This window comes from Lampris incognitus, chromosome 15, assembly GCF_029633865.1.
Source record: "Lampris incognitus isolate fLamInc1 chromosome 15, fLamInc1.hap2, whole genome shotgun sequence".
In the NCBI taxonomy this organism is placed as follows: Eukaryota; Metazoa; Chordata; class Actinopteri; order Lampriformes; family Lampridae; genus Lampris; species Lampris incognitus.
This window is the reverse complement of record NC_079225.1, coordinates 13,012,767-13,039,727: the sequence shown is the minus strand read 5'-3', so window position 1 is coordinate 13,039,727 and position 26,961 is coordinate 13,012,767. Positions and strand designations below refer to the sequence as shown.

Genomic DNA, 26,961 nt, shown 5'->3' with positions numbered 1-26,961 from the left:
CTTGTCATCATTGGTCGTTTGGCGAGGAATTGAATAGTATGGCCAAAGCTGTAGACCTAGTTATTTGTTGACTGACGTTGTGGAGGCTATTTGGTTTGAAATGTGAGCGCTCTTGTTTACATCATTACAGTATTGCGTGGATGCGTGTGAGCATGCATGTGTGTCAAGCAAATTGTGGCACTATTTCCTGTCGTCAACTTTGAACCTGCCTCCCCCGCGAAAGGACTCAAGAGTCACTACTGTACATGATTAGAACTTTCGACGAAAGGTCAGACCACATATTTTGAATTTATGCTTTTTGTCAGCGAAGCCAAAGTTATTGTATTCACTCCAACCTGTACTAGAGAAGAAATGAGCAAAATCAGGAACTACACTGCGTTCCTTACAGATGGTTAGGTTACTATTCACACTCCTGGCTGTTTTGTGGGAAGTCATTGCAGTGTGCGTTTAACTGTGTTATTATTCTCTGACTTCAACATTGCATCCACTAGCCTGTTCTGATGTTCTCTTTATGGAATTCATTCCAACATGGTAACCCTCTCTTTACTCTGTCCCTTTAGTACTACTACTCCATCAAAGACATCTCAGTAGGAGGGATGTGTATCTGCTATGGACATGCCAAGGCCTGTCCACTCAATGACATCACCAAGGTAATACATCTATCTATCTATCTATCTATCTATCTATCTATCTATCTATCTATCTATCTATCTATCTATCTATCTATCTATCTATCTATCTATCTATCTATCTATCTATCTATCTATCTATCTATCTATCTATCTATCTATCTATCTATCTATTATCCACCCACCCACCCACCTACGTATCTATCTATCCATCTGTCTATCTATCTATCTATCTATCTATCTATCTATCTATCTATCTATCTATCTATCTATCTATCTATCTATCTATCTATCTATCTATCTATCTATCTATCTATCTATCTATCTATCTATCTATCTATCTATCTATTATCCACCCACCCACCCACCTACGTATCTATCTATCCATCTGTCTATCTATCTATCTATCTATCTATCTATCTATCTATCTATCTATCTATCTATCTATCTATCTATCTATCTATCTATCTATCTATCTATCTATCTGTCTGTCTGTCTGTCTGTCTGTCTGTCTGTCTGTCTGTCTGTCTGTCTGTCTGTCTGTCTGTCTGTCTGTCTGTCTGTCTGTCTGTCTGTCTGTCTGTCTGTCTGTCTGTCTGTCTGTCTGTCTGTCTGTCTGTCTGTCTGTCTGTCTGTCTGTCTATGTATCAATGTCTGTCTGTCTGTAAGCTCATATACTTCTTTAAGACATTCCTTTCTCTGTCTCTCGTTCTTTCTTTCTTTTTTTTTGTTGGGTAATGGCCTGTCCACTTAACAATAGCACCAGAGTAGTGGAGCGTCTCTATTCTCCATACCTAATCTCTTGTTGAACAGGAGCAGAGAACACCTTCAGGTCATGAGCTTTTCATCTGCCATCTTAGATATCAAAATCCTACTTCCTCAGCCTGGTGTGTGTGTGTGTGTGTGTGTGTGTGTGTGTGTGTGTGTGTGTGTGTGTGTGTGTGTGTGTGTGTGTGCCTGCAGGGACACAGGTGCCACACAGTGATGTCCTGTCTCTGGTGTCACTTCAAAGATTTGAAACCAGACACCTGATCCCTCTCTCACACACTCTCTTTCTCTCTCTCTGACTCTGTGGTGTCCTCTGCATGTCCTTAGGCTAAGCAGTGAGGTCTAACTCAGATGTGACAGTTCTGGCTTGTCCCTTGGTGATGATGTCATTGACAATCAGTGATATCTATGTCACATATGTCACATAGAGGGTTCGTTTTTCTATTTTTATTTGACTTTTTTTTTTTTACCTCTTAGAGGATGTCAAGCTCAAAATGAGAAGGACTCCTATCCAGCTTTGCACATTTATGGCTTCTTATGGCAACAAAGCAGACAAGCGATCTCTGTAGCGTACCATACTCACAGGTCCGCTGCTAAATGCTTCACTCAGCTAGAGACTGAGGACAGCCTCCCGGCTTGTGTTGCTAAAACTGGGTGGAAACAATTAAAGAGTTTTTAAAAAACCAAAACCAGTCCAAAGTCTTGAGGCGGTCCTTCAGATTGGGGGCGGTGCCGCGTACGTGCAGTACAGCCGCAGCCACTGAGGAAAACTCCTGCAAGGTTTGTTGATGTTTGTCGCATTGGCGGCCAAACATATTCATCAGTTAAAAACAAACACGATCGTTTATTAGGACATGATTCATCCCTCCAGCCAGACTACACATCTGCTTTGGAGGACATTACGGGACGAGTTATGGAGACGGCGTTGGCTGTATTTCAGCCGACACGTCTGCCTCATCCCGGGCTAAACGTTTTAAACGAAGTCTCTGTAAATCCCTCATTGCACCAATGGTGTGGGTTGAGCACATATCCTGCAAGACGGAATCAGATCATTTAAAGTTACTCAGGACATCAATTTTCAGTGTTTTAAAACGCCCTCTTTCCCTGTTGGAGGAGGATGAGCAGAGAGCATAATTTCCGGTAAGGCGTGATTCGAAAGCAGTCGGCGTAGGTTTGTTAGCAGCCGTTCTAAGTCCCCAGTCATTGGTCCCCAGACATTGGTAGACGCAGATCTCCAATTGTCTGGGTATGGCGAGACGAGTAACGTACGAGCTGCTCAACCTACAGGCCTCAACAATGGGACAAATTAATATTTTTGTCCTCTGCAGGGCGTTTAGTCAAGCAAAATAACACCATTTTGTTTGTTAAACTTTCAATGTTTGTCAAATACGGTCTATATCTCAGTCGGTCGGTGTTTGGCTTTCCGTGGAAGAAAATAATGTAATTTTAAGAAAAATGGTGGACTTTTTGACCATTCATGTGGTTACACAAGGGTGCAACTAGGCCTTAAATATAAGAACAGTGGCGGCATTGTGTTAGGCCTGTCAGCCTAAAAAATAATTTTGTGCACAGTTATGAGCGTATGATGAAGAACCTCTTATGGGTGCGGTGATTCAAAACCTTCGAAAAATGTGTATTTTCACTACCGCCGCTCCCTCTCTTCACTACTCTCTAGCTTGCTCGACCAACGCCGCTCTCGGTTGCCGCCCGATCTGAGTCAATCGTGGCTGACATCTACGGTATCTGTCGGCTGCTACCTCTCATGGTTGCGGGGATTCAAAACTCTTTGCAAAACCTTTTTTACACCGTAACTGAGTGCTAACTCCTCAGCTGTGTAGCGCTGCATTATGTAATAACGCCGCATTATGTAATAATGTAATACATTTTCACATGATTATGTAATAACGCCACGTTTTTTTCAAACAAAATGCGGATGTTACACTTTTTTATGAAGAAAATGTAATAATCTGGTGCATTATGTAATAAACCACCAAAATGTATGTCTTGATTTGAAAAAAAACGTGGCGTTATTACATAATGATGTGAAAATGTATTACATTATTACATAATGCGGCGTTATTACATAATGCGGCGCTACTTATGAAGAAAATGTAATAATTTGGTGCATTATGTAATAAACCACCAAAATTTATGTCTTGATTTGAGAAAAACGTGGCGTTATTACATAATGATGTGAAAATTTATTACATTATTACATAATGCGGCGTTATTACATAATGCGGCGCTACTTATGAAGAAAATGTAATAATTTGGTGCATTATGTAATAAACCACCAAAATTTATGTCTTGATTTGAGAAAAACGTGGCGTTATTACATAATGATGTGAAAATTTATTACATTATTACATAATGCGGCGTTATTACATAATGCGGCGCTACAAGCTGGTTTTTCGCCAAGTCGGAGAAGTGGGACACTCCTGGCGGGGTCTTTTAACACAGATATGGGCCTCTAATTGACTTTCACATTGTCTTTAATCTGGCTTTAGCAAAGTGATTGTAAGCAAACTTGATTAGAGCCAAAGTGAACAAAGCAGAAATGAAGTACGACCGACAGTGTTTTGTTTTGGGGTTTTTTTTGAACACCGTTTGAGTCATATGTGGACATCACTTGCTCGCATTCATACGACTTCACGGTTTTGTGAGTGATGTGCCGGTTTATGTCAGCACAGAAAATCCACATTTGATAAATTATTTTGATAACCGTAAACCTGCGTTGTGCTGAATCTGTCTAGCGGTTTTTCTTGGATTAGCTAGCGTGTAGTGTCGTACCTCTGCGTGGAAAGGCTCATATGTCACATCCAGGCTCTCATCTGCCAGACAGTCATAACTCCGTCCCATCACCGTGCATATTATTTAAAGACACCATTTCAGCAAGGACAGTTTAAATGGGATTTGCTGCAGATTAATGGCTGCGTATGTGTGGCAGGCTTGACGTGGCAGTTTTTAATTTTGGGATTTTTATTCCCGCCCAGTTTGGCAGCAATTAAGCAAATATTAGGCGTTGACGATCTTGTGTTGAGATTAAAAAAAAAAAAATAAATAAAAAAGATCAGGGATGTGAGCAGGATATGGGTTTTAAAGGACTTCCTAATCATAATGACTTTTTCCTTATCAAGTCACCGTCATTGTTTTTCATTGTTTTATTGCACGTTCCCCTAAAATTAGCTGCTGCGAATTAATGTCACAGCGAAACCCTTAAAGACCACAGCTAAAAGTGCAGATAGAGGCCCGTCCATAGGGAAGAAAACAAACCGTTAACAGCTACCCGGCTCTCAAAAGGCCAAGAAGGTATTACTGTGATAATCTGTTTTTCCCTGTCTGCATTAATCGCAAGTATTGATGCCGTCCTTATCTAAAGCTACTTAATACTTTATTAGATTGTTGTCATCAGTTGATAAAAAGTTTGTAAAAATAATAAATGATAGATACATGACAAGTTTATGAAACTGTTTTTGTTTCTGTGTGTGTGTGTAGAAATTCAGCTGTGAGTGTGAACACAATACATGTGGGGAGAGCTGTGATCGATGTTGTCCTGGCTACCACCAACAACCCTGGATGGCGGGAACCTTTCTCACTCGACATGTGTGTGAGAGTAAGTAAAACCGTACAGTCCAGCTCAGTGCTGAAAACCTGTACCCATAACCCAATGAAAGGCCATAATTTCAAATGTCTCCAACATTTGGCGGCATGGTGGCGCAGTGGTTAGCGCCGTCGCCTCACAGCGAGAAGGTTCTGGGTTCGAACCGCGGGGCTGTCCTCTGTGTGGAGTTTGCATGATCTCCCCGTGTCTGCGGTGGGTTTTCTCCGGGCGCTCCGGTTTCTCCCACCGTCAAAAAGACATGCATGTTAGGGTCAGTACTCCTGTCTGTGCCCCTGGCCGAGGCACGGCAAGACGAACTGGAGTTGGTCCCCGGGTGCTGCACGGCGGCTGCCCACTGATCCTAGCTACATGGCTAGCATGGGTTAAATTCAGAGAGTAATTTCCCTACAGGATCAATTTAGTATAGCATAATGAAAAACAAAAAATTTGAGCTTACCACTGAAATTTGGAAGAGCTCACAAGTAGGCTGTGAATATTTGTATCAGAGTTCCATGCGTGTGTGTCTGTGTGTGCATACTCATGTTTGCTGTGCACACTTGCTCACGTCTGCATACTTTCAGAGTGTAACTGCCATGGTAAGGCAGAGGAGTGCTACTTCAACCAAACCATATCGGACCTGTCACTCAGCCTGGACACCCATGGAAAATATAGAGGAGGCGGAGTTTGTGTGGGTTGCCGTGACAACACAGCAGGCATCAATTGTCAGAGCTGTGCCCCTGGATTCTTCAGACCTGATGGGGTAGGTAATTTATTGGTCAGCTGGTCCATGCATGGTTGTATTTGTTTTACAGCAAGGGGGTCCTGGATCCTCAGATCTTCTTTGTGGAGTTTACATGTTCTCCCGGTGGTTCTCCCTCTGTTTCTCCCTATGCTTCAAATGCTCCAATTTCCTCCTGCAGTCCAGAGACATGCATGGGAATTGAATTGTAGACTATCAGTTGCTCATTGGTATGGGTGTAAGTGATGTGTGTATTGGCCGTGTGATGGACTGGCGACTTGTCCAGGGTGTCTCCCTGCCTACTGTCCATTGCATGCTGAGAAAGGCTCCAGCCCCCCTGCAATCCTGGATCGGATTAAGTGGATATAAACAAGGGATAGATGGATTTGTCATCTCAAAGGTGGCTGCCCGTTCATCTCAACCTAACATGCTCATCCAATGTGTCTCTGCCAGTCGCAGTCACACGCTTACCAGTGTGAGCAGTTAACCTGGGTCGGGTCAGTGACTTCCGCTGCTGCGTCCTCTGCTCATGACTCGAACTAATACACAAAAGGCCCTTAATGAAGCTCTTGGTGATTCCCCCCCCCCTTTTTTTCTCCCCAATTGTGCTTGGCCAATTGCCCCACTCTTCTGAGCCGCCCCGGTTGCTGCTCCACCCCCCTCTGCTGATCCGGGGAGGGCTGCAGACTACCACATGCCTCCTCCGATACACGTGGAGTCGCCAGCCGCTTCTTTTCACCTGACAATGAGGAGTTTCACCAGGGGGACATAGCATGTGGGACGATCCCGCTATTCCCCCCCAGTTCCCCCTTCTCCCCAAACAGGCGCCCCGACCGACCAGAGGAGGCGCTAGTGCAGCAACCAGGACACATACCCACATCCGGCTTCCCACCTGCAGACACGGCCAATTGTGTCTGTAGGGATGCCCGACCAAGCCAGAGGTAACACGGGGATTTGAACAGGCGATCCTCGTGTTGCTAGGCAACAGAACAGACTGCTACGCTACCTTGACGCCCGTCTTTGTAATTTTTTTATATTCAGCCGCCACGATTAAGAATTTTATAATTCAGTGTGTTTTATGAAATAAAGACTAACTTTTGCTTAGTCAGGGTGTCTTAGTAAAGGTTTTAGGGTGGTGCCTTTTTATGGGCTGTCTGAAGGGAATATGCTTTCGGGCTTTTGAGAGAATTAAAGCGGCAGTATGAACCTCAGCTGCCAGGCGACTTTGGTTGTAGGCTATATCTTGTCCTGTGAAGACTAGGTTAGAGGAAAATACCAGTTTCTTTTAACCTAAGCTCTATTTTCCCATCATCAGGAGTCAGATCAAGTGATGGGAAGCAGAATCTTTCAAAATAATTCAGTGTTGAGCAATCTAGTGTGAGTTGACTGCTGCGCACTAAGCAGTGGTGTAATCGGGATGATTTCAGATTGTCAGACAATGTCCATTAAAAAAGGCTAAAACCCAGGTTCAGCTGTTTTGTTTTTTTTAATTACCAGTTTCACGGTTGGACAAAAACAATCATCTTCAGGATTGTAATTTGCTTCTTTCTTTTTTCTTTTTTTTTTGCTTTTAAATGTCATCACATCATCATTAAATTAATTTTGGCCGTATAGTGTTATGGCTATGGAAGAATGGCTTAATTACCTTTCAGATCAATTCTCTTGAAGCCTCCTAGTCTGTGAAAATAAATGCACATATCTTGTTGCTACGCTGTGAAGAAAAATAAAAAGTGCCTCGGTCATCTTTGCAGCAGTGACGTAAAAGACGTTGCCAGAATCGAACAAGTTGCTTGGCGTCTCCTTCGGTAACGTCTACTTGTTAGCGTGTTAAACTTCAGGTCACGGCCCGGGGATCGAGCTGGACCTCTTGTTTGTCCTCACTTTTGTGTGCATTTATCTGTCTCGTGTTGAACAATATGGGTGGGAGTCACCAGAGGCCCCATGGTACAATATTATCACGATACTCAAGCAATTGATTGTATTATTCTTATTTGATTCGTATATGGAGTTTATATGATAAAAGACTGATACTTGGCGTCCCCGTATCGATACAGTGTTACCATGCAAACTATTGCCGATACTATGCTGTATCGATTTTTTTTTAACCCCGCCCCTATTGAACAGCAATACCGCCTCTTATAAAACCTGCCCTCCCCTGCAGGTGAGCCCCCAGGAGGAGGAGCCCTGTCAGCCCTGCTCATGTGACCCAAGCGGCTCCATCAGCCAATCATGTGTCCCTGATTCCAGCCAGGCCACACCCAGTACGTGATGTGTCCTCCTCTGTATTTCTGTCATACTGTCTGTCTGTATGTCTGCAAGTCATCCTGATTTACTGGCTGTGTACATTCTTGTCATCTTCTTAGTGTATCTGCATCTCTGTGCAGATATCCAACATACTATCTTTCAACTTAAACTATTTTAATTTACTTATTAGACAAACAGATACCTCCAGAAATGTACCCAATAAGCAGTTTAGTGTACATGCATATTGTGTATAGAGCTCAAATATCAAATTATCTGTTGAGCAGTGGTTCAGCGTGGTTCAATTCGAACACTTCACCTGTTCAGCCCGTCTCTACTCTCTAAGGAGCTTATTTATTTCAAGTTTACTCGCAGAGGAGGTTCAGTTACTTATGAGACAGAGTGACTCTTTTAGTGCTAGAGATAGTTTTGTTCCTCTTTGTGTCCTTGAAAAAGATATATTCTATAAAGAGCTATTTTAAGGTCCAGCGACCCCACAGAGAAGCCCGCTTCATTTTACTTTGTGTTTAAGTGGTGTGCGCGCATGTGTGTGTGTGTGTGTGTGTGTGTGTGTGTGTGTGTGTGTGCGTGTTTGATTGACAGCTCAGCCAGCAGGGTCATGCCGGTGTAAGGAGGGTTTTGGGGGTCTGCGATGTGACAGGTGAGACCCACACACACTCACTCACACACACACACACGCGCGCAAGGCGAACACAGCCATGTGCAAACACATTCACACAGTGAAAAGTACACACACACACACTCACACACACACACACACACACGGATAAAAAGTGAGAGAGATGGAGACACATTGTGACAGGTGCACAGAACCTTTCAGCTGTTGTCTGTTCCAATTACCGTTTGGCAATTGCCAGTAAGTTTCCATTAAGATCAATGATATTTTTATCTCTGCATTTTATAGAGTAATATTGTTACTCATTACTGTAGGTGTTGTAGATCCACCTCTGCTCTTTGTATAGTTTTTTTTTTTTGTCGTCAACTGTGTTCCCACATAAAGCGTGTTACACTGCATTTTTTATGTGCGTCTTGCTTGGTTAATGCCAAGCAAAATTCTGGGAAGAGACAGATTCTGTTTTCTTTATTCACTTCAGGAAACATGCATGGATATTCTTCCCCAAACTCTTTTGTCTTTATAACCCGTGTTAGTCATTGTTGGTCATAGCACAGCCTCGAGGACCATTTATATAATTCAGGTTCTTTTTTTTGTTTTTTTTTGTTAATATGTTATTCTTGCATCTTCCCCAAGGAAGTGTAGGGCTGTGCGATATGACCAAAATCTCATATCGCGATATAGGTCATTCATGTCACGACAACGATACATATCACAATATAGGTCATTCATATCACGATAACGATACATATCACGATATAGGGTCATTCATATCACGATAACGATACATATCATGATATAGGTCATTCATATCACGGTAACGATACATATCACGATATAGGGTCATTCATATCACGGTAACCATACATATCATGATATAGGTCATTCATATCACGATAATGATACATATCACAATATATGCCATTCATATCACGATAATGATACATATCACAATATATGCCATTCAAGTCACGATAACGATACATATCATGATATAGGGTCATTCATATCACGATAACGATACATATCACGATATAGGGTCATTCATGTCACGATAACGATACATATCACGATATAGGTCATTCATATCACGATAACGATACATATCATTATATAGGCCATTCATATCACGGTAACGATACATATCACGATATAGGGTCATTCATATCACGATAACGATACATATGATATAGGCCATTCATGTCACGATAACGATACATATCACAATATAGGGTCATTCATGTCACGATAACGATACATATCACGATATAGGTCATTCATATCACGATAACGATACATATCATTATATAGGTCATTCATATCACAATAACGATACATATCACGATATAGGGTCATTCATATCACGATAACGATACATATCATGATATAGGTCATTCATATCACGATAACGATACATATCACGATATAGGGTCATTCATATCACGATAACAATACATATGATATAGGGCATTCATATCACGATAACGATACATATCACGATATAGGTCATTCATATGATAATGATGCATATCACGATATCGGTCATTCATATCACGGCAACGATACATAGCATGATATAGGTCATTCATATCACGGTAACGATACATATCACTATATAGGGTCATTCATATCACGGTAACGATACATATCACGATATAGGGTCATTCATGTCACGATAACGATACATATCACGATATAGGTCATTTATATCATGATAACGATACATGTCACAGTATGCCATTCATGTCACGATAACGATACTTACCGCGATATAGGTCATTCGTGTCACAATAACGATACTTATCACGATATCGGTCATTCATATCACGATAACGATACATATCACGATATGCAGTAAAGATTGTGATTTGTGACACAACAAAATAAACGATAGAGAAACGACAGGTGTTTTCTATCGTCATACGATATATATCGTCATATCGCACAGCGCTAATCTGGAGTACTTGTGTTCAACCTTTATTGTGTCGGTCAAGGTTGTATCTTTTCCAGAGCATCGATCTTCGTCAGCTAGGTCTGCCACACACAAAACATTCCTCTCCGGCAGCTTCCCAGCAGGTGCACTTTCCTTAACTGTGACCAGTGAGCAGCGCCGCTGTAGCAGTTGGGTGTTAAAGACCTTGCTAAGTACTCGACGGTAGTTAAAGTAGCAAGGTACATGAGTAACCTCTCATTTTCTGCCCATGGTTTTGGTGGCGAGGCCAATTCGCTTAACGGTTTGTCGCATGTTACCTTTCCCCAGACTCTGCTTGCGTACCTTATGATACACATACTTTTGTTGTTATTTTATTGTGAAAATCTTCCTGAGAAACACACACACACACACACACACACACACACTCATTTCAGCGTTCAGTGGACTCAGTGTGAATGCGCGGGGATTTGCTGCACTCCAAGGTGTGCAGCAAATGAGGCGGGGGAGGTTTGGCGGCATCTGTGTCTGAAACGCTGACTGAGATGGACACATTTGTCGTCATTCAAATCAAACCTGTGACCTTGTGACTATGGGGATGATGACTAAAACTGAAAACTTGTCGTTTCTCTCGGTGCTGTTGTAGGTGTGCATTTGGATATAAGGGTTACCCATCTTGTCAGCGCTGTAACTGTAGTGTGGAAGGAAGCATCAATACTGACCCATGTACAACACCCTGTGTCTGCAAGGTACCCACCCACCCACACATTCACACACAGACGCACACAGACGTGCACATGCATATATACTACACACAGACTTCCCAGTACCCACTGTTTACAGGAAGACATAAAGTCCACGCTAGCCTCACTAGCGCTGCTGTCATTATCCTCACCACATTAACACCGTGATAAGGTGCCCAGTGGTCATAATGTTTGTTTGAGTGTGGCCTATAAACTTTTTTGCCAGACCTCTGTCTCTCTCTCTCTCTCTCTCTCTCTCCCCCTCTCTCTCTCTCTCTCTCTCCTGCAGGAGAATGTGGAAGGAGAGAACTGCGACCGCTGTAAGATGGGCTTCTACAACCTCCAAAGTGAAAACCGGCGAGGCTGTGAAAAATGCTCTTGTATGGGCTTGGCCAGCCGGTGCTCTGCCTCCGAATGGGCCTATCAGAACGTAAGAAGTAACACGCACATCCTCTGCCCACCGGCCAGCTGAGTGTGTGTCTTCGTCTGTCTGTCCGTCCGTCAGTTATGCACACTGTTTGGTTTGGAAGGCCGTGTTGTCAGTGTGTTTTCAATTTCAAGTCGCAATATCGTGAAGCGAGACGGTTTTATTGAACTTGCTTACACCCATAGGGACGTGCGGTTGCGGTGGTGGGTGAGTTCACCGTTCGAAATGAAGCAAATCTGTGGGGGCTGCTACGCGAGCACCTTCCCCATAGCCAAATAAAAAAAACAAATCTTTATTAAGGTTTTTTTACGAGCGTGGTCTGCCATGTCTGTTTGTTAGCAGCAACAACTTTCCTTCTTGAAACTTTCTACCTGCCTTGTTCGTCTGCATTTGGCTGCTGCCCTGAAGACATAAATGTCACTGTTTTGGGGGCAAGTTTTGCCCCGCAATAACCGTTACGGTGAGCAGCTAGAAAAGCAGAATTTTTTGGGGGGGGGGGGTTCACCCTTTTTCTCCCCAATTGTGCTTGGCAAATTGCCCCAGTCTTCTGAGCCGTCCTGGTTGCTGCTCCACCCCCTCTGCCGATCCGGTGTGTGGGGGGGGGGGGGGCTGCAGACTACCACATGCCTGCTCCGATACATGTGGAGTCGCCAGCTGCTTCTTTTCACCCGACAGTGAGGAGTTTCTCCAGGGGGACATAGCGCGTGGGAGGATCACGCCCCCCCCCCCTCCCCCCCGAACAGAGGAGGCGCTAGTGCAGTGACCAGGACACACACCCACATCCGGCTTCCCACCCCCAAACATGGTCAGTTGTGTCTGTAGGGGTGCCCGACCAAGCCGGAGGTAACACGGGGATTCGAACCAGTGATCCCCGTGTCGGTGGGTAACAGAAACAAAAGCAGATATTCACCGATTATTTGACTATGTAGAGATCTGCTGTTGTCTCAGATACACCAGCTTTTGAGAACTTATCGGTATTTATTTATGATACATTAATAATTTTATTAATATTTTCGTATATTTAATATTTCTGTATAAAATGTTTGCAAAATGTTTTGCATGTGAGTCTCCGTGACTGTGACTTTAACTCCGGAATATGACAATACATTCACCTGAGCCAAACTGGCTTCAACACCTAGCTGAAGAGGTGAAGGAGGAGGAGACAGAAGTGCGGAGAGAGGCGGGGGCATGGAAGGTGTTTAAAAGCGAAACACAAAGAGGAAAAGAGTAGAAGAAATGTGAGGGAAGGAGGGAAAAAGAAGTCGATGATGCCAAAAGGCAGCATAATTGAGAGTAGGCAGAGAGGGGAGAATGAGATAGAGGTGGAGAGAGGGGGGGGAGAGAGAGAGAGAGAGAGAGAGAGAGAGAGAGAGAGAGAGAGAGAGAGAGAGAGAGAGAGAGAGACTAAATGGAAAAAGAAGAGCCGGGGGCTGGGGTGGAGGGGTGAGCAGAGAGGATGTCTGGAAATGGGAGACAGGAGAGGAGAGAAGAGGGATGGACAAGAGGGAAAAGGAGGAGACAAGACAAGAGTGAAGAGAGGAAAACAGGTTTTGACTGACAAGCGGAGTGGAGGGGGGGAGCGGGGACTTTGACAGGCTGACAGCTCTGATTTAGACACCGATTGTGTGCATCTGTGTGTGTGTGTGTGTCTGTTTAGGTGTGTGTGTGTGTGACAGCAGACACACATCTGTTGTTGCAATTAACCTGACCTTGGCTTCCCCTTTTAGACACACACACGCACACACACACACACATTTTGTAGATACCTCAGTTTGTGTGTGTGTTTCCAAATTCCTGCCGGGGTTGCCATGTAAGAATCCCTGGTGGTAAAGACTCAGTCAGAAGGATGTAGTGACTAATGCGGCAGATAAGCAAGACTTCAAACATATTTTCAGGTGTAAATGCGTTGAGCCTCTAGATCTTTTTCTTCCTTTTTTCCACCGAAGCTGCCGGTAGTGAAGCCTGAATCCTTTGTGTCTCGACACCGCGGGATCCAAGTGCTGTGACAAGGCCGTTTTTCAGAATGGCCATGTGATATGTAATTACTCCTTCAATTAAACCCATCCCAAATGTAAAAATATCACTCTGAGATTTTGAATAAAATAGTTTTATTTACCTGTCAAATTATTTCACTTTGAAACCCAGGGTTGAATGGAAGTCCAACAAATATCAGCTATAAAATTCCTTATTCGAATTATTATTTCGTGACTTAATTTTTCTGTAAAAGTAAATTGCGGTCACATTTTTGTACATTCGAATAGACTGACACCGAGGGTGTGCTCCAATTATCGGTGCATCACATTGCTCAGCCTCCCCGGGGAAGGTCTACTCTAGAGTGCTGGAAAGGAGGCTCCAACCGATTGTCGAACCTCGGATCCAGGAGGAACAATGCGGATTCCGTCCTGGCCGTGGAACAACAGACCAACTCTTTACCCTTGTGGAAGTGCTGAGGGAGGACATGGGAGTTTGACCAGCCAGTCTACATGTGTTTTGTTGACTTGGAGAAGGCTTACGACCGTGTATCCCGGGGCACTCTGGGGGGGGGGGGGGTACTGTGGGGCTATGGGGTACCGGGGCAGTTGCTACAAGCCATCTGGTCCTTGTATAACCAAAGTGTCCACATTCTCGACATAAAGTCAAACACGTCTTCGGTGGGTGCTGGACTCCGCCAAGGTTGTCCCTTGTCTCTGATTCTGTTTGTGATATTCATGGACGGGATCTCAAGGCGCAGCCAAGGTGAGGAGTGTGTCTGTTTTGGGAACCTCAGAATTGCATCTTTGCTCTTTGCAGATGAGGTGGTTTTGTTGGCTTCATCAGAACGCGACCTCCAGCGTGCACTGGGGCGGTTTGCAGCTGAGTGTGAAATGGCCGGGATGAGAGTCAGCACCTCCAAGTCTGAGGTCATGGTTCTCTACTGGAAAATGGTGGATTGCTCCCTCTGGGTTGGGGATGAGTTGCTGCCTCAAGTGAAGGAGCTCAAGTATCTCGGGGTCTTGTTCACGAGTGAGGGTAGGATGGAGCGGGAGATTGACAGATGGATTGGTGCAGCATCAGCAGTAATGCAGATGTTGTACCGGACCGTTGTGGTGGAGAGGGAGCTGAGCCGGAAGGCAAAGCTCTCAATTTACCAGTCAATCTTCATTCCAATCCTCAGTTTGGGTAGTGACCGAAAGGGTGACATCACGGATACAAGCGGCTGAAATTAGTTATCTCCATAGGGTGTCTGGGCTCAGTCTTAGAGATAGGGTGAGGAGCTCGTACATCCAGAGGGAGCTCGGAGTAGAGCTGTTGCTCCTTCGCGTCGAAAGGAGCCAGTTGAGATGGTTCAGGCATCTGATTAGGATGCCTCCTGGGCACCTTCCTTTGGAGGTTTTCCAGACACGTCCAACTGGGAGGAGACCCTGGGGTAGACCCAGAACTTGTTGTTGGGGCTACAAATCCAGTCTGGCTTGGGGACACCTTGGGATCCCCCGGGAGGAGCTGGAGGGCATTGTTTGGGAGAGGGACATCTGGAGTACCCTACTTAGCTTGCTGCCACCATGACCCGACCCCGGAGAAGCAGCTGATGATGAGATGAGATGAATAGACTAAGCAATAAAACAAGCAATCCAACCAATTTAATTGCATTTTATTTTCTATTTTATTACCATGGGGACAATTCTGTGGTGTGTGCATGCGTGTGTGTGTTTTTGTTTGTTTGTGTGTATGTTTTTGTGCATGTGTATGTTCATGTACATTCAACTCCTAAGTGAACCTCTCCTCTCTCTCCGTCTTTGAATGGTGATTCTCCAGGAGACCTCGCTGACTGGCTGGCATCTCTTTGGAGAGACTGGACAGAGAGTGTGGTCTATCCACAGCCACGCGCCGCCGTACCTCAGTGTCCGCCATTCAGACGTTGTGACGGAGCTCGGCCCCTTCTACTATTGGACCGCACCTGAGTTATACCTGGGCAACAAGGTTAGACGGCCACAGATACACACACATTCTACATGTGCCTGTTCAAACATAGACACAAATACATATAGACAGAGAAACTGGTATGGGGTTAGACTTGTTGACAAATTTAGATAATTTAGGATGTGAACTTTTCTAATTATTTTTCAAAATTCTTTTTGGTTCTCATATCTCATCACTTGTCTCAACTGCACAGCAACAATGAATGTTTAGGGGGATTTTTTTTTCTGAAAGCACATTCCTACTGTGATCAGATCTCCATAGAAATAAAAATGGATGCCATTTTTTTGCTGCAAGTATGAAGCAATGCTCTCGTTTTACTTGCAATGTATTTCCAAAGTGCCACTGGAGCGGCTCAGTGGCCAAACACAGAGGGCTGGCTGTACTAGGCAGCTTTGAGTTGTGGTACTGTGTTAATAAGTGTTGTTTATAAGGGTGGGGATATCTGCAGTCAGTTGAGACCGAAGAGGTCACTTAGATGAGTGATGAAATGTTTATGTCAGTAAACGTGTCCAGATGAACTTTCTTTCTTTGGTGCTGTGTTCAGTTAAGGTAAAGCGGTAAAAAGCCAGCTTCGCCCTTTTTGCTTGTTTAACTTGTTTAACTTATGAAAAGATTGTAGTTGTGTTCTGATCGCCTGGCAGTTCCCTGTGACGTGGACTGCACGGGGTATTCAGCCATGTTAAGCAGGGTTCTGAGCCGTAGGGTTCAAAGGGAACTGTGAACTGCGTAGGGAAGAACTGAACAACGGTTCATCAGTTCGCTGGAAGTTGACAAGCAAGATTACCCATCAGTCATTGCGCCTCGCTGGAGCCAATAGTCAATTGCCAATAGTCTTCTCATACAAAGTCATTGCCTTCGATGAGTTGTCTCGTAGTTGGCGTATAAAGAAGCATGCCGGGCTAATAGCGGTGACAGAGGTGTTGAGGCTACAGCATTTTTGCTCTTTTTAACTTAGAAGTGTAAGGTTGACAACAGGGTGCATGAGATCTGGCAGTAATTTCATGCACCATTCATAATTATCAAGGCTGACATAATATAAATATTGGTAACACTTTAGTATGGGGAACATATACACCATTAATTAGGTGCGTATTAGCATGCAAATTAGCAACATATTGGCTCTTCATTGGTCTTTATTAAGCACTTATTAATGCCGTATTCTGCATGGCCTTATTATACAACCAGTAAGCCATTAACTATGAGTTTTCCCTCTATAACCTCAGAATTATTGCTTATTAGTAGTACCCTCTCAATATGCTTTGCTTAGTATGGACTTTATAAGGTGGTAGTACCACAAGAAGAGTTATTCTCCCTTACTAACACCTAATGAATATGGTCTGTTCTTACATAACAAGACACAAAACTACAAGTGTTCATAGTGTTAAATTACTCTAAATTAAGTTTTTCTACTTAGAATATGTTCCCCATACCAAAGTGTTACCTAATAATAATCTGAATAATATTAATCTCTTTAGGAGTGATACATTCACATTTACATACATTTCAATAGAATACGTTTTGTAATGGTATCAGTTTTTGTTTCATTATTACATTTCACTAGTGTAAAATGTCCACTGTAGCAGCAACAGGTATCTGAGGTTGTTACCAGGGTAACGCACAGAGGAAGTGATGTCTGTGTTGGTTATGTTGCAGGATGTGCCGAATGGAGGAATTTTGTCGAGGGAAGTTCCCTTGACCGACATTCCCTGAACAGGGGGTACTGTTGATGTACACTGCGGGAAGAACACACCGCAACACTCCAGTATCACAAATCAAGTGTAGCTGTGAACGGGACCGCATGAGAATTAACGTGACATAACATTGACCCAAGCTTCCTTCAGGCAGTGAAAAACCAAGTCATTGAAGCAGTAAATATGCAAATACACAAACTAAAATAATTATTATTGTTGCTACAATCTCAGTCTAGCCGCTTGTCAGCCTTTTGTGGTTCCATCAGCCCTTCTGGTACTAATCTTGGTGGTCTGTCAGGTAGTCTTAAGCGGGCTGCTAGGACTCTTGGGGTAATATTCGATGCTAACCTCAGTTTTGATTATCAAATCAACCATGTTGTTCAGTCATGCTTTCTCCAGCTCAAGATAATATCTAAAGTTAGGTCATTTTTGTCATCTACTGTTCTGCAAAAAGGTGTACATGCTTTTATCTATTCTCGACTTGACTGTCGCAACACTCGGATATCAGCAAGGGCTCCCTCCATCGTCTGCAGTTGGTACAACACGCCGCTGCTGGGCTCACGAAGCAGTATGACCATGTCACTCCTGTGCTTGCCTCCCTACACCGGCTCCCTGTTATATTTCGTATTGATTTTAAAATTTTATTGCTCACTTTTAAGGCCTTAAACGGTCTTGCTCCTACATACATCTCTGATTTATTGGTGTGGTATGCGCCCTCTCGACCTTTCAGAGCCACAGATGGAGCCCTGCCGGTTATTCCCAGGTCTTGGTTTGTCACAAAGGGTGATGGAGCTTTTGCTGGTAGAGCCCCCACACTATGGAAGGCTCTTCCTGTTGAACTAAGACAAACCAAGTCTCTAGCTTCTTTTAGATCTCATCTTAGAACGTCTCTTTTTGCGAAAGCTTTTGGAAAGGTTTGATGTTTATTTTTATTTATTCATACTGTTTTTATTTTCTTTCTTTCTTTTTTCTTTTTTGTATTTTCCCCCCTTTTTCTCCCCAATTGTACCTGGCCAATCACCCCGCTCTCTGCGCTGTCCCAGTCGCTGCTCCACCCCCGCGGAGGTCTGCAGACTACCACATGCCTCCTCCGATACATGTGGAGTCGCTGCCCGCTTCTTTTCACCTGACAGTGAGGAGTTTCACCAGGGGGACATAGCGCGTGGGAGGATCACGTTATCCCCCCCAGTTCCCCCTCCCCCCTGAACAGGCGCCCCGGCCGACCGGAGGAGGCGCCAGTGCAGCGACCAGGACACATACCCACATCCGGCCTCCCACCCACAGACAAGGCCAGTTGTGTCTGTCGGGATGCCCAACCAAGCCGGAGGTAATATGGGGATTCGAACCGGCGATCCCCGTGTTGGTAGGCAACGGAATAGACTGCCACGCTACCCGGATGCCCTACTGTTTTTGTTTTTATTCCTATTTATTCGGTCTTATTCATTTATTGTCTTTACCTCCTCTTTACTCATGCCCTTTGGTCTTATTCTTATTTTTGCCTTGTCTGGTTTTATTTCTTTTGTAAAGCACTTTGTAACATTGTTTTAGAAAAGTGCTATACAAAAGTTATTATGATTATTATTATTGTTGTTATTATTATTGTTATTTCTCCTGAAACAAAAAACACAGCAGTTTTGCTGTTGGAGGGATTAAAAGGTAGTATCATGTGTAGGAGCAGGGTAATTCTATCAGAACTTGACCTCATGTTTTGTTTGTTTTCATCGCTCTCGTCTCGTGTGTCCCTTATATTCGATGGACACCACAGCTGCTTGCTTGGTTCCTGTCCACATTTCATGTTGTGGCGAGTGACGCGGTGGTAACAAAATGGCCATTCGGTCTGAATCTCAGGCAGCCCATCTGCTGCACCCTTTAGCTTTCAAACACGTGAGGGCCTCAGCAGCATGGCACACACATCTCATGTAGTTCCTGGATACAAGTCCATAAAGTCAACTCGGCATGTGTTGACTCCGATTGGAAACCTGTTAACACAATTGTTAACAGTTCAGCGAAGGCCAGCGTGGAACTTTAGCGGCTGACGATCGATACCTGAATGCGGGTCTGAAGTGACCATTTTTCCTCATTACTCCCACATGCCGTGCAATTTTAGCCAAATTGCGCGTTCATTGTATGTTGCACCGTACGGTGGGGAAAAAAAATCAAATCTTGATACGTCCCCCCTGTCAGACTGCGAGGTGAAGTGAGACTACTGTCACGTTGTGCATGTGGTTTAAAGGCAAAGCTGATGGCAAGCTGGTCAAAAAATACGTGCACGCAGGTGTTTTAGACCCGCGGATGACTTTGGTTGATTGCTCAACAGCAATGGAAACGCATTCAAACAGAGGAAGCGATAGTGTACTGAGTAGTGTGATCCTTATTCTGAACTTAGCTTGACATTCTGTTATTCACAATGGCTAAGATGTCACCATTATGTGCTATGCCCTTTTAATTGCCCAGTGAAGTATTGAATTTAAATTATATAAACGTGCACTAGTCTTTTCCTATAAGAAGCTCACCTGTGTGCAAAATGCTAGCAGGTAGCAAAGTCTGGTAAATAAAGACGGCGCACAGATGATACGTGTTTTTAATTTATTGTGGTTATTATTTATCATTATTGTTATTATTACCCCCCCCCTTTTTCTACACAATTGTATCTGGCCAATTACCCCACTCTTCCAAGCCATCCCAGTCTCTGGAGGGCTGCAGACTACCACATGCCTCCTCCGATACATGTGGAGTCGCCAGCCGCTTCTTTTCACCTGACAGTGAGGAGTTTCACCGGGGGGGGACATAGTGCATGGGAGGATCATGCTGTTCCCCCCAGTTCTCCCTCCCTCTGAACAGGAACCCCGACTGACCAGAGGAGGCGCTAGTGCAGGACACACGCCCATCTCTGGCTTTCCACCAGCATGAAACGGCCATTTGTGTCTGTAGGGACGCCCGACCAAGCCGGAGGTAACACGGGGATTCGAACCGGCGATCCCCATGTTGGTAGGCAACGGAATAGACCACCATACCACCTGGACGCCCTATTATTATTGCTATTATTATTTATTATTATTTTATTGTGGCTGACAGCCATACCACCATGGAAGGCGCCGTATAAAATGCAACTTGAATGATTGATGTACCCTGGTTCTGCTGATGGAAGCTAAGCAGGTGTGGGCTTGGCTAGTACTTGGATGGGAGACCTGGGAAAACTGAGTTGCTGCTGGAAGTGGTGTTGGTGGGGCAGGTAGGGGGCAGTCTTCCCTCTTGTCATAAAAAAAAAAAAATCCCACTGCAGTGACGGGGACACTGTGCTGTTGGAGATGCCGTTCGGATGAGACGTTAAACCCAGGTCCCGACTCACTGTGGTCATTAAAGATCCCATGGCACCAATCACAACGAGTAGGGGGGTTCCCCGGTGTCCTGGCAAAATTCCCAACCTGGCTCTCTCCATCTGGCCACCTAATCATCCCCCCATGTGATTGGCTCAGTGATTCCCCCCTCTCCACCTCAAGCTGATGTGTGGTGAGCGTTCTGGTGAAATATGGCTGCCGTGCATCACCCAGGTGGGTGCTGCACATTGGTGGTGGTTGAAGTGAGTTACCCCCTTCAATGTGAAGCTCTTTGGTTGTCTAGAAAAGCGCTATATAAATGTAATCCATTATTACTAACTTAAAATGTATTATAATTAATCAATTTAACATATTTAATCATTTTCAATGCAGTTTGAGCAGTTCTCTGTTGCTTACATCTTGGCCAAGTGTGTGAAGGTGTGAAAAGGCAAACCCTGAAACTTGTTATTAGAGTGTTTTATTTTCAGATCGCTCAAACTTCGATCGATGATAATCATACTCAAGAATGATACTAAATGAGAAAATTAAAATACTTATCTCGTTGACCATACATTTATTTATATTTATTACTTTTTCCCCCTCTGTTTATAATGGTTCATTATTATCAACGTGGCCAAATAACACTGTCTGTTAGTTATCCATCCCCGGTCTGATCGATAGTGAGCAAAGTCTGTCGAGTTTTGATTTTATTTCAGTTAATAGTGATGAGGGAGGCAGTTGAATTCTGGGCTCGTATCTTAAAATGAGGCACTGTGTGTCCATACAGCCAGCCCAGGTCTGCTGATTTGCAATGTTCGCACACAAAAGGAGCAGAAGACACGCTCAACTCAAGTTCATGTATATAATATAAGCGTGCAAGGTTCGAGATAGGAAAAAGTGAATTTGCACTAGCCATTATAGAGTTGTGACATGCTGCATTAAAACTTTTGAAAACACTATAACAGCGAGGGCTGCTCCTCTCTTCCCCAACTGGCAGTAGTTGTGGCCATGCCTATTTGCATTATTTGCCATTATAAATGCATCACATATACCTATAACAGTGTGCTCACCGCATCTCATCTCATCTTCGGCCGCTTCTCCGGGGTCGGGTCGCGGTGGCATCAAGCTAAGTAGGACACTCCAGACGTCCCTCTCCCCAGCAACACCCTCCACCTCCTCCTGGGGGATCCCAAGGCGTTCCCAGGCCAGATCGGACATGTAGTCTCTCCAGCGAGTTCTAGGTCTACCCCGGGGTCTCCTCCCAGTTGGCCGTGCCTGGAAAACCTCCAAAGGAAGGTGCTCAGGGGGCATCCTAATCAGATACCCGAACCACCTCAACTGGCTCCTTTTGACGTGAAGGAGCAGCGGCTCTACTCCCAGCTCCCTCCAGATGTCTGAGCTCCTCACCCTATCTCTAAGGCTGAGCCCAGACACCCTATGGAGGAAACTCATTTCAGCCACTTGTATCCGTGATCTCACCCTTTCGGTCCTTACCCAAATCTCATGACCATAGGTGAGGGTTGGAACGAAGACTGACTGGTAAATTGAGAGCTTTGCCTTCCGGCTCAGCTCCCTCTTCACCACAACGGTCCCGTACAACATCCGGATTACTGCTGATGCTGCACCAATCCGCCTGTCAATCTCCCGCTCCATCCTACCCTCACTCGTGAACAAGACCCCGAGATACTTGAACGCCTTCACTTGAGGCAACAACTCCTCCCCAACCCGGAGGGAGCAATCCACCATTTTCCGGTAGAGAACCATGGCCTCAGACTTGGAGGTGCTGACTCTCATCCCGGCCATTTCACACTCGGCTGCAAACCGCCCCAGTGCACGCTGGAGGTCGCGTCCACAGCAGAGACACTAAAACACTTAAGTTACCACGGGACGGGCTAGCAACAACAGATTTTGATATTTAGTTAATGATGTAATTAATGTGTGTTGCATAGGACTCGGGGGCGCTGTAGTGTTTTTCTCCCTTTCAGCCATGGTTCTTTATTATCTGCGCCTCCTAATGTCTGCCATTTAAATGTGTGTGCTTACGTTCTGTTGGAGCAATTAGACTATCACCCCAGCTGGTAAATAGCTCAAGTCCATGTTTTTGAAGCCTAGACATTGCACCACACAGCAACAGACCGACTATGATGTTTGTCTGAGTAGCATGGCTTAAAGGAACATACCGCTGAATTTCATTACTTTTTACCCTGCAGGTCCAGCGTGTCATCTCCCTTCTTTGTCTGAACCAGCCTCCGTCTCTTTATCCCTCTAAACATATCTCTGTGTACTTCGTTCGCTTCATTTGTCTCTTGCCCTCTCTCTCCCTCTCTCTCCCCCTCTCTCCCTCTCTCTCTAGGAGTTTTTCCCCCCCCTCCTCTCTATTCCTAAATCATTTTTTTCTAGCCCCCCCAAGCTCGCTCACCCCTCTGTGTTTTGCCTGTTGAACCCAATAATCAACTATTTTTCTCTTAGCGCTCACACATGCATACACACACACACACACTCAGGCACTCTGACATCCTCGCTCACCTACTTGCATACACACACACACATACACACAGTCACAAACACACTCACATCCCCCCGTCGTCACATGCACATACACATGTTACGCTCTCACACACTCCCAGGCCTATATAAGTCAGATAATGATGTGTTTGGGAGGCATTAGGGACAGCAGAGCAGAACTGAATGCCTCAAGACCTGGGAAACAAACAAATAACCAAAATGTATGTGTGTGTGTGTGTGTGTGTGTGTATGTGTGATTCCTAGGAGCAAAGTCTGGGTGTGAAGAAGCGATTCTTTGCTTCAATCTCTTGATCGGGTTACTGAGATAGATGCTATGTGACTTGAGTCTCTCTTCCCCGCTCTCTTTTGCACACATGCACACACACACACACACACACACACACAAACAGCATGGCCTGTCATGTCAGCGTGTGTTATTGGTAGCGACAGAATGTGTGTGCAGCGAGATGGGGCGTGTGACTATGCGTGTAGATGTGTCTGTCTGCGCGACGTTATTCTCGTTTCTCGATTCTCGCACATCACTACACGTATCCCCACCACCGAGGGATGCTCATCAGCCCCTTAGTGCACGCCGTAGATGTTCATTGGTCCAGAAGTCTGTTCCACTTATGCTCGTTGGTTAGTTTATGCCTGCGTAGGTCCTGTGACTGCTCATTGTAAAGGCTAGCTGTTGGTATAGTGTCATCAAGGCTTTGTTAAAAAAATGTTCTTTCTGCATTTTTAGCTCATTGACAGTTGACATGAGAAGGAGGGAGAGAGGCATGGGCCACGTGGTGAGGATTTTTTTTTTCGCCCAGAAAGAACATTTCTAAATGTTGCTTTATTTCTTCTTCTTCTTCTTTTTTTTTTTTTGCAGTGAATATTTTTATTAATGTTTTTCAAAGTGAAAGACAGGCCAGAAAAAGAAATAATACTAAAAATTTTTAAAAAAAAATGACCCTTCAAAATTCACTGTTGTATTTGAAGTTGTTTGAGAGGCAATCCCCGATCACCATAAAGCTGTGTATGTTGGGCTCGACAACGGAACTCGAGGACTCTGGCCTCTCATCCTTTGAAAAGAGGTGGATTACCCCGGCCACCGCAACTGCCAAACGTATACCATTGAGACACTGGAAAAAAAAGAATAGCCCCCTCCCTGTGAAGAGTGGGGCGCCACAAATATGGCTCAGCTGGCTAGTTACGAGAGGGTGTCATACTCTCTTTTGGACAGGATGGACCACTTTGAGCTTGCCTGGGGCCCATTTGTGGCTTGGGCAGCAAGGACATAGAGGTGGAATTGTGTACTGAATGCTGTATATGGTATTGTTACTGAACATTTCTTTATTTCTGTTATGTTCTTTCCTGTTGTCAATTTCAAGCTGCAATATGGATCTTTTTGTCCCCTTCGGCCTTCCGTTCCTTTCTCCCCGTCAGTTGGGCAGGTTCAAGTCTCAACACCTGCTATTCGAAGTCCATCTGTCTGCAGTTATTGCAAATAGCATCCATAAAGCTCACGATAGGACACGCTGAACAGTGGCCAGGCAGTCGGGCACTTGGCTGGTGAAAGAAGCCTGATGGGCCTTTCTCTATAACTGTAGATTGGCCTGAGTCATATCAGGGGGCCTTCGTTCCCAGAGATAAAATCCTTTTCATTTCGCCCACAGACAATGTCGTGGGACTGGCCTTTCAAGCATTTCTAACACTTGGATGGCTGTGAAACTCTCCCGGTTGATTCATCAGTATAAAGAGTCAGCAACTACTTAAAAAAAATTCTGGTTCCTTGAAAAAAATCAAAGGTAGAAGCTTTAGGAGTTAAGTCAACTACGAGCTCCAGGCCCTGCCTGGAGCTGTGCCCGAAGAGGTAACACCGAGGGCGGTCTTGACAGGACGCGGAAGCGGGGCAGGCTAAGCTAACTGCTAGCCCATGCAGACAGGCAGTTCTGATAACGCCGAGGGCGGTCTAGAAGTGGCCTTGCCTAGCCTTGACTATGTTTTTAGTGTTGTCGTGTGGAGTGCGGGGAGGTGTGTCAAAGGTGTCTGGCAGGGAGAGCTGGCGTTGGCTCAGCTGAGGCAGCCTGGTCTGCTGCATCCTGTGGAACCAAGGACCACGGTTCTCACCAGAGCTGCACCCGAAGAGGAAACACCGAGGGCGGTCTGACAGGACGCGGAAGCGGGTCAGGCTAAGCTAACTGCTAGCCCATGCAGACCAGCAGTTCCGACAGTCATCCTGGCTGGCGTTCGTTCTCCTGGACAGTGATTTCTTTATGTATTTATTGTAGTTTAGATATATGTGTTAGTTTGGATATATGTGTTCTTGTAGTTCTTGTAGTTTTTGGGTATGTGTTGTTGTCTTTGTGTTGCACTGCTGTGGGCTGGGGGAAACGATGTTTCATTTCATTTCATGTGCCCAAGTGCATGAAATGAAATGACCAATGTCTAAGTCCCGTTTAAAAAACGCCCAATCAGGGAGCTTACAATTCTGTTGCCCCAGCTGCTGAATATTTGCTGCTAGCTAAATTCTCTGGTTGGAATAATTCAGCAGTAACTTTGATCAATCTAACAAGAACTATGGTGTTATTTTTTCGTTCTGGACTGCCACCACCGGTCTGAAGGGCATCGATAAGTGTTCTGCACGGCTGTAAAAAAGGGATTTGATCGAAGGTCACACAACACTGACTGGCTAACTAGGGCTGACGGTAATTTAAGGGCAGTTAGCAAAAAATATTGTGACCCTCAATCAAATCACTTTTTTTTATAGTCGTGCAGGTGTTTGACATTAGACACATACATAAAGACACCATATGATAAATCACCAGCAGAATCAAAGTGGACAGACAGTTGGCTTTTTAACATTGTGGGCAATGGGCAAAGCCAATGTTTGCCCTATTTAGGATGAAGTGAAAAAGGTCCATCGACCCATATTGTCATTTACATAAGATGACCTGCTTTCTTTTTTTCTACCCCCCCCTTTTTTTTTTTCCTTCTGAATTGTATCTGGCCAATTATCCCACTCTTCCGAGTTGTCCCGGTCACCGCTCCACCCCCTCTGCCGATCCGGGGAGGGCTGCAGACTACCACATGCCTCCTCCGATACATGTGGAGTCACCAGCCCCTTCTTTTGACCTGACAGCGAGGAGTTTCGCCAGGGGGACGTAGCACGTGGGAAGCTCATGCTATTCCCCCCAATTCCCCCCCCCCTGAACAGACGCCCCCGACCAACCAGAGGATGCGCTAGTGCAGCGACCAGGACACATATCCACATCCGGTTTCCCACTCGCAGACACGGCCAATTGTGTCTGTAGGGACGCCCGACCAAGCCAGAGGTAACATGGGGATTTGAACCAGCGATTCCCTTGTTGGTAGGCAACAGAATAGACTGCCATACCACCCGGACACTCCAGATGACCTGCTTTCTATACATTTATTTCTGATTTTTCCCTTTTTTCCCCCAATTTAGTGGCCAATCGATCCCTATTTTAATTCAAACACCCACCCTCATACTGCATGCGTCCGCCAACTGCATCTCTCCGGCCGGCAGTCTCGAAGGAGACGCCTCCCCACTTTCGTGACAAGGCGACTCCAAGCCGAACCACTGTTTTTTCTGACACACCCAGAGACGCATTCACGTGACAAACACAAGCCGACTCCGCCCCCCTCCCGAAGACAGCGTTGCCAATGATTGCTGCTTTATCGAGTCCGGCCATAGTCGGATCTGACGAGACCGGGGTGCGGACCCCGGTCCCCAGTGGGCAACTGCATCGACACAAAGCCGATGCTTA

At 45.0% G+C, this 26,961-nt stretch overlaps 1 protein-coding gene across 1 annotated transcript in view; it reads left to right on the top strand.

Moving 5' to 3' along the window:
* The window catches only part of lama2 (laminin, alpha 2), a 334,247-nt gene that overhangs the window by 75,917 nt on the left and 231,369 nt on the right, over window positions 1–26,961 (top strand). The window contains exons 7-14 of the mRNA XM_056294135.1: window positions 561–650; window positions 4,893–5,010; window positions 5,580–5,758; window positions 7,899–7,998; window positions 8,582–8,639; window positions 11,189–11,291; window positions 11,575–11,715; window positions 15,505–15,669. Coding sequence (XP_056150110.1) covers window positions 561–650; window positions 4,893–5,010; window positions 5,580–5,758; window positions 7,899–7,998; window positions 8,582–8,639; window positions 11,189–11,291; window positions 11,575–11,715; window positions 15,505–15,669 — 954 coding nt within the window. The remainder of the gene's footprint in view (window positions 1–560; window positions 651–4,892; window positions 5,011–5,579; window positions 5,759–7,898; window positions 7,999–8,581; window positions 8,640–11,188; window positions 11,292–11,574; window positions 11,716–15,504; window positions 15,670–26,961) is intronic.